The 17,158-nt window shown below is 33.3% G+C and overlaps 1 protein-coding gene across 3 annotated transcripts in view; it reads left to right on the plus strand.

Annotated features, from left to right (window-relative positions):
* The window catches only part of elg1 (enhanced level of genomic instability 1), a 73,783-nt gene that overhangs the window by 12,173 nt on the left and 44,452 nt on the right, over positions 1-17,158 (plus strand). For all 3 annotated transcript variants that reach the window (XM_075369561.1, XM_075369562.1, XM_075369560.1), the window contains exons 3-5: positions 1,834-1,983; positions 7,005-7,151; positions 10,762-10,903. In XM_075369561.1, the coding sequence (XP_075225676.1) occupies positions 1,834-1,983; positions 7,005-7,151; positions 10,762-10,903 (439 nt within the window). The remainder of the gene's footprint in view (positions 1-1,833; positions 1,984-7,004; positions 7,152-10,761; positions 10,904-17,158) is intronic.

Below are 17,158 nucleotides of genomic sequence, written 5' to 3' on the forward strand. Positions count from 1 at the left end.
TAATATGCTTGTATATTTTATAATGGAAAGGTAAATCTAAATTTTTAATTGCATTTAATCTCACATTTGTCATGATTATTTTTCATTTATCATCGGTTATATTATTATCAATCCCCCCTCAAAAAACCAATACAAATCCAATTTGTGGTTTTGATTTTATAAAATTAATATTTCTGTAATTTTTGAGATAGTGTAGATATGGTAGATTAGATAAGGAGTAGTATATTCGTACAGTAATTACTAAATTCATAATTTTCCATCTTAATTTTTGTTTCGTTACTGTAACTTTAGGAGCAACAGATTAATTATTTTTAAAAATTTAGTAACCTAAAACAGTGTAACTTCTCTTTATGGTGGCTTGCTGTCGCCACAAAAAAAAATTGGCTTAACATGAAAGTTGGAAAAAATCTATTGTGAACTTTAGAATTTTGTTAAAAAAAATAAAAATTACATATACACCAGGTGATTCAAAAAGGACTTCACAATGTTAAAAGTGTATAAAAATTTATTGAGATAGTTTACAGATTCAGTTGTGTCTTACTTCGTAGAAAAACGCATCACATTTGTCGGTTGTTATTCACTTTGGTTTGATATGGCTTCCATTTGTAATTTAATATCCATCCCACCTGAAGTTGATTTTATTCCATACTGTAGCCAGCAAGTTGGGCATTACTGCTACAGCTGCAGCATGAGTTCAAAGTCTTAACTGAACAAGATCAGCAAGCAAAGGCGGTCTTTAATGAACCCTTTTATAAACCCGATCTTTAATGAAACCCCACAAGAAAAAATCTAGTGGGGTCAAATCTGAGGATTGAGGTAGCTGTGCTTGGACCTTCACAACCAGTTCATCAATCTGGGAGTCTTATAGCAAGAAAATCTCGAACTTCTAGATGGTAGTGAAGTGGTGCCCCATTTTGCTGATGATAATGTTGTCCATCCAGGTTGCCACCTGGAAGAAGAACAGGCTATACAGTATTTGCTTGCTTATAGCATAAAAAACACTGATCTTAGAGCTATCACAAATGTGCTGCAAAGTTTCATGAGGGTTTTCACTACCCCACGTTTGGCAGTTATGGTTGTTCACCTTGCCGCTGATCTGAAACGTTGACTCCACTAAAAATTACACTGTCTAAAAATGTATCGTCTGCAATTCTATCATTCCACTCAAAACTGCAGCTGAGCAACTGTGTCATCTGTAACGTGTTGAACCACGATTAGTTGTATGGCTTCATGACAATCATTTATGTAATACGCATCAAACAGTTGTTTCGAATGCTGGTCTCATGTGATGCATGTCAACTTGGTTTTTTTGGACTATGTGCAAAGCTTTCTTTTGAGTTGTTCTATAGCAGATTCAGGATTACATCCTGGTGATTTTATATGTTTAATTACAAAAATTACTTTGAACTGCAGTCGCTGACTGCAAATTGTGAAACCAAAACACACTGCAAGTATGTCCTGCACCAGTAAATTTATCCATTTTTAACAACACTGGTCAGCACTGTTAGATGAATTAATTCAGTACTAATGGCTACAGGAGTCAAAACTTATGTGTTTTGCTATGAAATGAGACCTCAACCAAATTTGTAAGTTAACTAAATAAATTTTTATATGCATTTAAAGTTGTGAAATTTTTTTTTAATCACCTGGTATATATTCATTTATGTAATATATAATTTAATTAAATAATTCAATCATGACTGAAGATGCGGGATCCTGCAAAAGTACTTTCATGATAAAAGTAAGGTAAGATATGTCTTATTTTAATATTTGTGCTAGGTTTATATTATAGAATGTAATATATATATCCATTATTGTTTTCTTCTGTTGTAGTTATTGATAGTGATGAGTGTAAAATTGTTGAAAGAGATTCTAAAATACAAGAAAAAAGTTTAAGTTCTGGAAAGAGTAATAAAATAAAGACAACTAATAACTCTGAAAAATCAAGTGATGCAAAACATAAAAGTAAAAAAAAATGTTTAGGTAAGTTATTTGTTTAAATATGTTTTTTTTTGTTTAAAATTCATATTTTTATTTCATTACATTAGTTACATAGTAGTACAGTATAAATGTTACTTGATAAAAACCTTATGATTTTACTTTAACTGACATGGAATGTAAGTAAGTCATTCCCAAAAATGAAAGTGCCATTCTCAGAAATAACAATTACTACGCTTACTAGTTAAAATGAGGAATAAATTGTTTTTCGCTGCTATCCTCACCAATACAAATATATTATTCTACATCAGTATGCCCTGCCCATTGGAATGGAGGTAATATTTATTCCTACAAGCAATACCTTTAAATGTAAAAGTGCTGTCTGGTTGACATAGGTCCACCAAAGGAACTAGCCATAAAATATTAGCATATTAGTTTTCAGAGAAAACAATTCCAACTAGTATTACTTGTGCCTCAGCTGCTTAACATAGGTCACACTCATAAGAAAAACTGTGATTAATAGTGTAAACCAATAAATTAATGTAACTCTTTTTTCATTCTACACATTACCTTTATTCATTAGGGAAATTTTAATTTATTCAGCTATATGTAAATATATAATTTTATTACTTGGTATTTCATATAAAAATGATCAGTGACTTAGTTTCTATATTTTTAAGAGATTAAAGTTAATCAGTTTAAAAAATTATTAAGTTCTATCAGTTAATTTATTTTTATAAGAATATATTTGTGTTTGTAACATTTGTACTCTTTTAAGTTTGCAGTTATCCGTAACTTTAATATTACAATTATAAACCTTAATATTGAAAATTTATTGTAAAAAATTAATTGAACTTTTTTTTTTTTAAAGTATAAACTATTTTCAGAACTACTGTACTGAATGTTTCACAAAAATCATAATTGGTGTATTAATGTACTACTTTATCTCACGAGACTGAGCTCCATGTACTTGAAGGTGATATATTACCATATTTGTTAGGGTTTGAAATATAAGTTTTATGTTATACATATGTATTATAAAAGCACCATGTAACTTGGCAAGTATCTTTCCCATATTGTTGTGTTATTGAAAAAATTATATAAAAAATTTAATTGCACCATTAGAATCATAATTTTTTCCCATAAATGTATAAAACAGTAATGTTGCCTTTTCTGTTGTCTGTTTATTAATGCAAAAATAGAAAAATACAGAGATTAAAAAAAAAAATACAATTTAAATAGCTATTTAAAAATATGATATTCTAACATTTTCTTTATCCAAATCTTATTTATACTCTGCCAAATACCAGATCAATTAAACAGTCTTTAATGTCCATGGTGATTTGTGCAAAAAACCATTCTGGATCAGATCTGTGAGATTAGCAATAAAGTTGCTATTACTGGAATCATTAGCGCAGTATGATTTCAACTATAACTATTTGAATTCAAAAATAAAATTATGAGACGCAAGATCAGTAGTAGTTTTGAAACTATTTTACAAATTATGAAGGTTCTCGAATGGAACAGCGGTTCTCTTGCTCAAGTAAACATTTATTGTTGTTTTCATGCATAGGATGTTTGATTAGAAAATAACCAAATATTTTTAATTATGCACTAATGGAGATATTTAGTGATGTGTGGTTGGCAATATTGTGTTCCACATAACCTCCTCTGTAACCTCATGTTCCTGGATTTTTGATATCTCATTTTGTTTTCATGTTATTGTTATTTGAGTACAATGTGTTTAAGTGTTAATAGCAATTTTTGTAATGTGTAATTTTCGGGAGCAAGTAAAATTTTGTGTGAAACTGGAGAAAACTTTCACAGAAACATTTTAACTAGCTTACAGAGATGATGCTCTGGTCGTATGCAACATTACAAGTGGTTTTCATGAATTAAACATGGTCATCAGTCAATTGAAGATGACCCTCGATCAGGAAGGCCTTCGACTTCAACTGATGATACCCGCATTCAGAAAATCAACGATCTGGTGTGTGTAAATCTCCAATCAACTGACAGAGAACTTAGAAGAGGTTAGCATCATTTAGATCATGCCATGACATTTTGACTGTAAAATTGAACATGCATCGAGTTGCAGCAAAGTTAGTTCCTTGTTTGACGACCAAACAGCAGAAAGAACATTGAGTGGATGTTTGTCGGCAACTTCTTGAACAAGCCAGTGACAATGAAACATTCAGGATCATAATGGGAGATGAAAGCTGGGTTTATTAGAACGGCTATGACATTTGGACAAAAGTTCAATCATCACAATGGATTGGCAAACAAAGGATCTCCATGCCCTAAGAAAGCACATCAGTTTCATTCCAGTGTCAAAGTGATGCAATGTCTGTTGCAAAGTGTGTCAATGTTTTGTTGGTTTTTATGGGAATTGTGCATTTTGAATTCTTGCCTCAAGGTGAAACAGTGAATCATGCATACTATCAAGGCATTTTATAACAGTTATGTGAAAAAATCCACAAAACAAGACCAGAGTTGTGTTCCTTCATCACGACAATGCACCCACACACTCAGCTTTGTCAATTCATTAGTTTTGTGCCAAAAATGAGATCTCTGTCCTCCCTCAGCCTCCCTACTCGCCAGACCTGGCATCTTGCGAGTTTTTTCGTACTTCAAAAATTAAAATGGTGATGAAAGGATGCAGTTTTGAGATTACTGATGACATTAATGCAAATTTGTCAAGGACCCTAAAGGCCATTTCAAATGACATTGTCCAGGACTGCTTTGCGAAGTGAAAACACCTCTGGGAAAAATGTATGAATAGGGGAGCGGAGTACTTTGAAGGGGAGAAGGACCAATAATTTGTAAAATTAATAATATATATTAAAAAAATAAAGTTTGGTTATTTTCTGAACGGACTTCATACTGCTGCAGTTAGATTACTCAGATGAGATCAATACATTGATGCTTTCAGTCTTTCCATTTTAAAGTGCAAGAAAAGTATATATGTTACATGAAAAAGGACACACAGTTATGACTACCATATTATTGTCAATACAATAATGACTCCTTTGAAGACTAGAAGAAATGCATTAAATATGTGGACAAGATTATAGAGGAAGATTTAAAAAATAAGGTTCAGAAAAACACTATAATTGAACCAATTATTTATTATAAACTTAGAAGATTCTGATCTGGAATCTGTGAACAATAGTAGTTCCGATGACAATAATAAAGCCAGTCACAAAGATTTGTCTATTTCATTGAACAATTAAATTTTGTCTGGTAAGAAATATTCTACTCATAAGTTTAAGGGTTGTATATCAAATCGATCTTTACTGAGAATTACTAACATTTTGGAAATGTTTATTTCCAAAAATTTGACTGATTTGCTTAAATACATTATAGCAATAACTTGCTGATTGTGAATAAAGGTTTCCTTTCTTTTTATAATATTAGCAGCTTTTTTCATCATGACTTATTTAAAAATTAAATCGTTATTTATGAATAAGTGTTAAAAATTTAGGTGTTTTTTACCAGGATATTTCTAAATTATACAAAAGTAATCTTTACTAATGAAATAGGAAAAACTTAAAGAAATGTTTGTGTACAGTATATTTAAGTTTCATTCCCACCTAGCACCATTAGTTCCTGAAATTCTCCCTAGGCGGCACGTGTGAATGAGTAACTTCATCATCATCATCATCATGGAATAACCGGTCCAGAGTGTGCTCGTGTTGTTTATGATTTCATGCATCCAAATTGGGGAGACAATTCATGACTGAATATCACCAGCAACCATCTTAAAGACAGTCTGTTGTTGCATGGTGCAATTGTTTCATTGAAACTGGTTGTGTATTACATAGGATGCCAGGTCAGGGTAGACCTTCAGTTTCTGAAGCAGCAATTGAACAAGTGCGTCAGACATTCATTCATAGTCCAGGTTAATCAATGGGATGTGCCAACTTAGATTTAAATATTCCTAGGATTATAGTGTGGAGGGTATTGCATAATCAGTTGTCATTTAAACCCTAAAAATTGCAACCGATACAAGCTTTGAGTGAAGAGAATAAAGATGATGAACTAAGTTTTGTGTAAACATGTTAAACAAAATTGAGACTGAAGATAATTATCTTAATAAAATTGTGTTCAGTGACGAAGCAATCTTCCATACTGGCGGTAAAGTGAATCGACATAATGTTTGGATATGGAGAAAGCAGAATCCACATCACACAATCGAACATGTACAGGATTCGCCTAAGGTAAATGATTCTTATGCTTTAAGCTGTCACAAAATTTACTGACCTTTCTTTTTTGCCGAGTCAACTGCAACAGGCTTATTGTACCTGGACATGCTGGAACATTATCTAATATTACAATTACAACAGTACATGGACACAGAATTCATTTTCCAGCAAGATGGCATGCCACCACATTATCATCGTGCAGTTGTGTTTCTCAATAGCAAATTGCTGACTTCGATTGGCTGTGGTGGAACAATTTCCTGGCCTCATGATTGCCTGATTTAATTGTAATTGACTTCTCTGTTCAGGGTTATGCTAAAGACAAGGTTGCTTCTTCCTCCGCTTCCAGGAAATGCCAACAAGCTGTGGCACCGAATAACACAAACGGTTGCCATCATTGATCAAGTCATGTTTCATAAGATTTGGCAGGAAATTGATTACAGTTGGGATATCAGCCGTGTTACAAAATTTAGCTATATTGAACATTTATAAATGAAACTTGAAGATATACTGCATTCAGTATTGTATAAAATATTTCTGTAAGTTATTTACTTTTTTTTTTGTATTAAAGGTTATTTTTGTGTAACTAATTTAGAAGAGAAGTATTCTATATTGTATTATGTTTACTGATATTATAAAGATTTTAACTTATTAACTTTCATGGAATATTAAATATTTGATTAAGCCTTTGCAATAGAAAAACAATTTTTATTTTATTACTTGCTGCATTTTGAATGTTCAGTTGAAAGTAAATGTATTTGAACAAGAGAACTACCATTCTATTAGGATATTTTTAATTCTTAAAATATTTTGAAATCTACGTTTATTATTTTATTAAATTAATTATTCTTATTTCATTTTCAGATATTAATAAATGTATTGATGAGGAAAGTGATGATGATAATAAAACGGCAATTAAATCTTCAACAAAAGGAGTACCTGCCAGTAATCAGTCAAAAACAATTCAGAACAGTAGTTCAAATGGTTCTACGAACAAAAAATCACCTTCAGGTAACTATTTAACATTCAAGATGGATTGAGAAATCTTGACCTTTTGTTAGATTTTTAAAGAATTTTATTTTCTTTAGTTTTAAAATAAATTTTGTTTGGTTATAATATTAGGTTTATTTAGCCTGTAAACTAATTCTTTATCATTTTTTTTATGTGCTTTTATATTAGATTTAAACTTTATTAAATTTTATCTTTAGATATCTCAATATTAAAAGAGTGCCATCAATTAAATTTCAGATTATTCACTTTTAAAATGGGCATCGAAATTGAGATTGAGAAGTGGACAATTTTATAAATCACAAAACAGTTTTGTGTAACTAGCAGTTAAATAGAAATGCTAATTGCATATCTTGTTTTGCTTTTATTGATGATTTGTAAGTACACAATAATCACTAAAAGTGAGTGATAATGGGCAAATTATTCATGATTTTGTATTAGTTTATGGGTAGCCCTGTTGACTATGAATTTTTCTGTCTTATTATATTAGATGCTGGGAAAAGGAGCAGACATTGGGAATATTTTCATTAGCTGAGCCATATAAATCACCAAAAATTCATTTAAATTCATATATTTCTTGATACAGTTAATTGAACAGTTCATGCATCATCAAAGTCATATTTTACATTGGTACAATTTTTGTATTTTTATAAATCTTTACGTCTTTGTATGAAGTAAAGGAAGTATTGTAAGGGCAAAAAATTTTGGTTTTCAGATTTCAACAGAAATATCCATTTTGACCATCCCTTAATCCATTTTGACTAGTTTTGCCATGACTTCTCTACGTATATATCCTGCATAACTCAAAAATGATTAGCCATAGTATGTTGAAGTTTTGGATCTAGGACTGTCATAACATCTAGTTGTGCACCTCTTTTGATTGCAATCGACTACACCAAAAGTGTTGAAAAAAAGAGGTCAAAATTAAAAAAATTTGGATTTTAGACTTTTTCTTACTGCAGTAATTAGCCCTCATGGAGAGCTTTACAACAATGTATCATAGAAGTACTTATTTTAATTGGTTCCAGAGTTACAGCCATATAAAATTTTAATTATTGGAATATTTGGATCTTGGAAGGGGAAGGCACATTGGTTCGAATCAGAATTCATCTCCTTTGTTTTTTAATTTAAAAATATCGATTTATTAATAATTATTAGCCTCTGATGTTAAAAAAAATTTTTACGGTAAATAGTAATTCAATAATAACAATAAAAATTAAAAAAAATATGAAATAATATCAGAAGTTGTTAATGAAATAAAATTTTATGTACTTTTCATTTAAAAAAATTTGTACATGTAATTTAATAGACATACAAGGAAGTCATATGATTCCCACATCAGATTTTTTATATATATTTAAAAATATATTAATATTATATTATATTATTATGAAATATTAAAAAATATATATTTTCATATCTTATATGATCAATTTTATTATTATATTGATACACAGAGATGTGAACAGAAAAAGGTGCAGCAGCCTGTCTTTCCAACCGAGTCCTTCAACAATGGGAAGACATAGAAAAATGATATTGACATGTTCAGATCTGCGATTTTCTGTACTTTTATTCATGTAATTTATAGTTTGAAGTTAGTTGAGTACTTTTTAGTTACTTTAAAAAAAAATATCTGACTAAGGAACTTTTTTATGAAACCATGTAGGTATGCAATTTCCAGCAAAAATAATTTCCCTTTATAGGATGATTTAATATGGCAAATGTTTTAAAGTTTGTGATGTTTTTCAACATTTTTTTGATATGGCAGCATTTTAGTTCAAGTGATTCAAATGTTACAGCAATTAAAAAAAAAGTTTTTTTTTTACCAGATGATCATCGAAATCGTGCACATACTTTTATTAAATTATACAGGTGAGCAACATAAAACCGAACCCATAATATAACCACTGCAGAATTGATAGGTTATGTTAAAATGAAATTTTATGAATGATACAGTTAAGGGAAACATAAAACTTAATTTAAATATTCCATTTATTTACCTTATTGTTACAAAAGATGTTCAAAATGACCATCCTGGTCATCGATGCACTTTTGTGCTTGACTGATCATATTGAGACTCGTCTGACGCAAAATGTTGTTGTCAATTGCATTGATTTCTTGTTGAGTGTTGACCTTCAGTTCATCAATATTGTGGGGATTAGATGCATAAACTCTCTCCTTTAAGTACCCTAAAGGAAAAAATTGCAAGTAGACAACTCTGGAAAACATGGAGGGCACTGTCCTCTGCTGGCAGCTTGTTCATTTGTGAAAGCTGCATGAACGCGATTTAATGAAATATTTGATGTGTGACACATTGTTCCATCTAGTTGGAAGAAGCTGTATTCTTTTTCATTTTTAGTTAATTGCGCATAGAATTCTTTGAAAATTGTGAAGTAAACTTGTGTGTTGACAGTCCGGTCAAAAAATATTGGTCCCACTATGCAATTACTGGAAGCGGCACACCAAACACCAATTTTCACATTGTGAAGTGGATGATCGAATATCTTGTGAGGATTCTTTGCTAACCAATACCTGGTGTTCTGCGAATTAACATGGCCGGATAAATGAAACCATGTCTCATCTGACATGAAATACAACATCAAGTCTATCTGCCCACCAACAATGTTTTAGAGAAGCTAGTTGCAATGATCAAGTCGTTTTGGTTTGTCTGTCTCCTTCAGTTGTTGCATAGTTTTAACGCAGTATGGTTTCAGTTTTAATTCATGAAAAATTTTATGACAAGTTGTGTATTTAACACCAGAATGTTGGGATAAGTTGTGTAGCGATTTTTTTGGACTGGCAGTAATTCTCCTTTCAATATCGGCAATGACCTGTGGAGTCCTAAGAGAAGGTTGCCTAACAGGTTGTTTTGCATTTGAAACTGATTCTGTTGTATGCCAGTTTTTAACTAAATCATGTATGCTACTCATCTCTGGGATACAGGCATTTGGAAATTTTTCTGTCAATGCTTGACTTGATCTTCAAACGATCCAGAACGAACATAGGCCTCAACTATAGCTGTTCTTAACTGGATTGGATAAGGTATTTTACACAAACACAACTGCACTCACAATACTGTACTGCAACAAAATATATATTGCACTAACACGTAAGACCACCTGATAAATGGCAGCAACAATCAGTAGTAACATATACATCTGCTGGTTGTGTGAGAGTCTTTCATAAATAGTGTTGGGTAGTGGTTTCATTATGGGTTCGGTTTTATGTTGCTCACCTGTATTAATAAGGAAATAAAAAAAAAAGATTAAATAAATTGAAAAAAAAAACGAAAAGAACTAAAGGGAAAAAAGGTGATTAAATTCCAACCTAATGATGGAATGGTAGCCTCTCAGACTTTCATCTAAAAAATCTCATGTTTGAATCTGTCATCAGGCTTGGCAATTTACATTACAGTTCAAAATTTCAATTTCCATGCACAAGTTTAAACTTGTGCAGTGAATTAGTCATCTGAAAAGTAAAATTAAAATTCACCAATACATATGCTTATTATACACTGTTGTAGTAGCAGAGGAAATAATAACCATGCAACACTGCTTATAATTTTATATAATTTTCTTCTTTCTGTTTTAATTAATTTGAATGTTCATATTAGGTGCTGATATAATGGCAAAATTTTTGGGAAGATGTCCAAAGGAAGTTAAACCTAGTGTAGATTCTGCCGTATTAATAGCTAAACAGAAGTTTCTAGAAAGTGGTGTACCTGATGTTATAAGAATAAAGTCAGATGGTCAGAGGTAATTTTTGTATATTTGACTTTTTTTAATTTTTTGATGAATTAATTTTAAAATAATCACTTTTAGTCTTCATTTCTTCTACATTAATATAATTTTTCTATATTTTTGTGTTTCCTTTATTGATTGATCATTTTATAACCTTTATATATTAATATCACCCAGGGTTTTTCTAGAAACATATTTTTTATGAAACACTCCTGTGCTTTATTTCATATTTTAATTTTAACAGTTAATTTTCTACTGGATTTACTTATGCAGTAACTTCTAATAGCTGTGTACTAAATTTATTGTAATCAGTTAGTACTACTATTTTACGTTTATTTAAATTTTCATAATTTATTTCAGACATTCTGTAACTCATATCTTTTCATTTTTTTTTTACTTTCCTGGTACATTATGTATACATTATATTACCCAAAGGAAAGTATTTATCAAACGATAACATGCAGTTCACAGATGTCAAAAAAAAAAACAGAGGCCAACATATGTGTGAATTTTTGAATTTTTCAGTGCTAAAAACATGTTTTGTTAGAGAGGGTCATGATACCTCAAGATTTGCAAAAAAACCTTTATAAGCAAAATTTCGCTCAATTAGCATTCTTTCGTTTAGATAAAATTTACAGAAAGATACTTGGAGAATACTTAATGATTAAGCAAAAATTAAATAATCAAATTGTGGTTTGTAAAACATTCAGATCGATATAATTCAGTAATTATGAAATTAAAAATATTATTAAAATAAGCTGGCAAGGAGTTACATTCTGACAAGAATACCATCTATATTCTTTATACTTTTAAATAATTCTGAAAGCCTAATCTTTCATTTCTTTGAGTGAGGTCACAGTGCATAATTATTAGATTTTCATTATGTAACATGTATGACCTAATCATCTGTTTTTTTTTTTTTTTACTATATTTTTAACAAAATTTCTTCTGTAAAGGTTGACCCCCGATGGGGAGTCTTAATCTTCACAACTTTGGGGGTTGGGATCCCCACAGCCCTAGCTTCTGCAGCTTTTCTTCCCAATACACACAGAGCTGCAGAACATTTTAACTATACACATACTCTACACCAAGAACACTACAAATTACATTATTATACCCTTACACACTTACACAACAACATCCTACGCTGTTTCTTTCTACATTTACACTCGGTGGTGTTGTGACATCATATGAAATACAACCGTAACCCAAGGTGGAAACTATCATGCCAATGGGTGAACGGCTCTACGTAATGAGTCTCAAATGATGTCCTCTGGGCATCTGGGCAAACCCAATTGCTCTTAGCTATAGCTCCAGTTCACATGCGCTCTGCTGGAGTGATCCATTATATCGCTGGTACTCGTGAGACCAAAATTACAAGTACACAAAACCTCATATGATGGTTGGTGGTCCATCCAAAAAAACCACCAACTTTGGTCTTATGAAGGGGCCTTGCTCAGCATTGACTGACGAGGATAGTTCTGAACAAAGTATCGGTTAAAATGGTGACAAATCAAGTCTCAAGAACATCAGATTTGTAACAGGGAGGCTCCCTTCATAAGGTCTCGTCTTTCCTGATTAATAAAGTTGTAGCAGATTCAAGCAGTTCCCCGAAGAACATCAGGAAATTATGCAATAGATCAATTCTGATTGAAACATATAATGATGAGCAGAGTCAATTTCTTTTACATCTTAATGATATGGGTGGTATAAATTTAAGTACAGTGTGCCACAAAACATTGAATACAAGTCAAGGGGTAATTTGTTGCTGTGACCTTCTGGATATGCTGGTTACGGAAATTGCTGATGAGCTTCCAAGAAGTTGTTGATGTTAAGCGAATAATGAAATGGCAAATGGAATGGAAGAATCAACATCTCTTGTATTTTCTTTCAACCTTCCAGTACCACCAGAAAAATAAAAGTTGATTACCTGTCAGTTCGAGTACGATTTTTCATGTCTAACCCACGGCGATGTTTCAAATGTCAAGCATATGCCCACAATATAACATCTTGCCCAAAAACTGAGATATGTCCATGATGTGTTACGGAAGGTCACAATGATACTAACTGCCAAGAAGATGAAAAATGCGCTAACTGCAGTGGATCGCATACAGATCGCTCCCAAGATTGCCCAACTTTTAAAGAAGAGAAGGCAATCCTCAAAATCAGTTCACAGGAGAAAATATTCTTCCCAGCCACACAAAGAGAATATAAAAAGAAATAGAACTCTTGTAACCTGGTTAAACCAGGCGTTTCTTTCGCCCTCGTTACATCAAGTAAAGTCCCTGCGAATGCAAGTATTCAACAGTACAGTTCCTGCAACGAGCTGAAAAACTTGTTCAGATGTTACCTGATCAGGTTGCTTCACTTACGTACAACTATTTTGGAGCAAAGATGAATACGAAGTCGGTAATTGCAGCTGGTAAAATTAATGCTACTGGGATCCCTCTTAAAGTTCATATCCCCAAAGTTTTACCTATATGGACAAGGAGTAAATACAGCTGGTGGTAAGCCATCTAATATGCTCTCTATTAAGGGAGGCAACATAAAATCACCCCCTCTGGGATGTCGCCTGCGACTTCCCATTTTTCCTTCCATCACCTCAGTTGCTGGATTAAATGGTTGAAGAACTGCCTGACGCCAGGGCATCAGAGTTATTAAAATCTAAAAAAATTAAATCAGAATTATTAAAAATTTAAAAAGAAACACAATCACCTACAACTAATTTTTTATATATTTATCTGTAATTCTGTAACCTTTATTTGTGAACATTATTCAGTGGAATATCGAGCTCTTCAATCTTGCATTGAAGATATTAGAGTACTGATGCATGCACACCAACAACCATTAATAATGTGCTTTGAAGAAAGGTACCTTCTACAACAAGATGCAGGCTATTGGTGTGAGAGATACGACTGTCTCATAGACAGTAGAGAAAGTGGTGGAGTTGCTATTTTCATGCAGAAAGAGGTGTTGACTACCACTAGCTACCATCATTCCTGCTATTACTATAAAATTATCTTGTCTTTAAAGTCCATAACTGTAATTTGTATCTTTCACCTAACTCTAAGGACAATGCTCTAGACTTATCAGATCTCCTCACACAGATTTCATCGCCATCATTAGTAGTAGGACGCTAAGAGGAAGTCATGGATGAAATATGTAGACACCATTTCACGACTTCTATTGTGTGGAAGAAGCTTTGTGCAATTTTCGGATCACTGAAACAGTTCATTCTCAGACTCATTCATGAAGGAGAACTATTTCATCATCTTCTGCAGTGACAATTACCTTAGCAGATTCTTTCTGCTCGGTGTCTCTCACTTTATCATACACTAACAAAAGTTAGTCTAATGTTAGAATGCTAAAAGTTAGTACCATCTCTTTGTGATAGGATCAACTTCTAGCATCTAGCATCTTATTTCCCTTTTCTTTAAGGGCAACCAAATCACCCAGCTTTTAACACAATCCTTGTGAATCCTAATTTACAAAGGTATAAAGAACATGTTATACTTCACCTATGGATGTTCGTACCCAGCATTTACTCCACTTTTTAAATGTTGACACTAGTTTTCCAACGTATCCCTATTCATATCCTCTGTGGAGAATCAACCTTATAAATTTTATTTTTGACCTTACCATGTACAATAAAGAATCAACGCCACCTATCGTCTTTCAGCAAATGTTTCATCGTGTTCTCCCAAGATAAACCCAGATGCAATAGTATACACAGATGATTTGAAACAGAATGATGCCATTGGATGCACATTTGTTGTTAGTAGCAAAACTATATGTTTGATCTACCTAATGTTACAAGTGTAATTACTGCTGAACTGTGCACTATCAATAAGGCTTTGAATATCATTCACCCAAAATACCATCATAACCTTATTTGTACCTACTTGTGTAGTGCACTCCAAGCTTTAGAAAATTTGTACTCTAGGTATCCTATGGTCACCAAAATCTATAATGTAATCACTTAGTTGGACCATTGCAACACACAAATGAGTTTCTGCTGGATCCCTAGCTGTATGGGAATTACAGGCAGTGAATAGGCAGATTCCACTGCTAAAGACATGGAGTCAACCATCCAAGTACTAACCGCACTCGACGTTGCTTAACTTTAGTGATCAGACGAGAACTGGTGTATTCAACGTGATATGATCATTGGCAAAACATGGAGTCAACCGTCCTTCACCACTCTTGATACTGCATGCGGTTTTATTAATTGTGTAAACACCCTCCTCGAGCAAAGTGGCAAGTTGACTGGATTGCCACAGTCAAGAGGAAGTGCTCCTTTCTTGATTGCGGTTAAGTCATACCAGAGTCACTCACAGGTATCTGATGTCAGCAGTGAAATGCACTAATATGCATACAATGCAACTGCCACTTGACTGTTCCCACATCCTTGTGGATTGCATATGTTATGCAGCCTTGTGTCATATTACTTTTTTCTTTTTTTTTGTGAGGAGGGGTAATACCATTATGTACACCCTGTAAGAGGCAGTGTCAGATTCACCACAGGTTCTGCAAGGGGTTAATTAAAGTGCGTATGTGTTCCTGCGCTTTACCAACTAAACCTAAACCCCTCACCGACCAGAGCGGTATTTAAGCATTATCACAGTCCCGGTGGGAGTCTTCAGGCTCAGAGAATTCAGAGTCCCCGTGCATCATCACCATCGCCGATCCACGCAAGCGCGGACCAGCTGACAGCTCAGCAGGGAGCTGTCATTCACCCCTTCATCCTCCAGTCGTGCCCTTCTGCTTTTCTCAGAGGACTTTTCCCAGAAACTATCATTTTGCTGGCAGCACTGTAGAAATCTTACCAAGTACCCAGCTGTCAGCCAGTATTCCAGTTCTCTCTTCTATTTCCTTTGTACTGAGAATATTTGCTACCACACTTGATACCAGTTCCCATTGTCTAGTTTCTTTCGACATAAATTCACATTTTCCGGTGTCAAGCTGGTTAGTTCCAGCGAGACCCTAAAAGCATTCCATCTGTCACAAATAAAGAACACGTTCTGAAGTGTCTTCCGCTCCACGATATATAGAGTTAGTTGAGGATCTTCTTTTATACCTGTTTAGGTATACCCCATGGCCCGAGAGGAACTGCATGAGGTAATATGATACCTTCATACCCTCTCTAGACCCAGGGTTCAAGTCGAGGAATCAGACGCCTGGTCCATGCTCTTTTAGTTGAGGCTTCCCAGGACGCCTGCCATTCCAGCATTATTTGGTTTGCCTGTTGGGAACCCCATCATGAATTCTGCAAATCAAATTAATTCTGAGACTGATTAGTGGCACATCGGTTATTACTCCAACTACTGCCCCAAATACTGTTCAGTATGCCATAGCTGACGCAATCACCAGTCTACGCAGGAATGACTGTAAAAGCCCACAGCTCCTCATAGTTTCTCGAACTGACCTCCAGGCTGGGGCCGCATATATCAGTATAGATGTTGCTAATTGTAGAATAAGCTTCCTTACACTAGCTCTGGGTCCAGACTTTGTCAGCATCAGTTTCCTTAGAGTAGTCGTGGTCCTCTCAGCTTTTGCAACAGCCTCCCTGGTATGCATAGTAAATTTCCTAGATCTCTCAAAGTACACCCTTAAGTACTTAACTACGCTATCCTCCTTTATTATTTGTCTGTCTGCTACAACAGCCATATTCCTCAATTTCCATCGGCAATACTGCTATCTTATTGGGAGCCATCCACTGACTCCTTATAGCTTCGTTGGTCAACTCTTCAACTTGGTCCTCGGTATTTGCAGCCACCAACAGGGTCAAATTGTCAGTGTATACGACCATCTCAGAGTCCCCCCAGTAACTCCATGCACAGAAGGCTGTCGTATACTGCATTCCAAAGTATTGGCCCGAGGCCTGAACTAATATTACCTATTACCTAACTTAACCCTTAAACCCAATATTATCTAACTTCTACATTTGTCTCACTCATTTGAATTGGCTTCCTGCATAAAGCGTCTTTGTTATAATTTTATTTGTTTATATTGACATCATGTTGCTCACATATGTAAAAAAAAAAAATTGACATTTAATTTTAACATAATTTTAATAATTAATTAATCTTTATTATAATTTTAAACAATTTTTTTTATACTTTACGTCCTGTTTTGATTATAATTTAAAATTTTTCATTTAAATAAAAGTTTTAAATTTTTTAACATAAAATTATAAGTGAATAAGTGGTATGATATCATGGATTGTTAGTTTATGATGTTTTTTGAGATATATATATATATATGTATGTA

The sequence above is a fragment of the Lycorma delicatula genome, chromosome 6, assembly GCF_047948215.1.
Source record: "Lycorma delicatula isolate Av1 chromosome 6, ASM4794821v1, whole genome shotgun sequence".
NCBI lineage: Eukaryota > Metazoa > Arthropoda > Insecta > Hemiptera > Fulgoridae > Lycorma > Lycorma delicatula.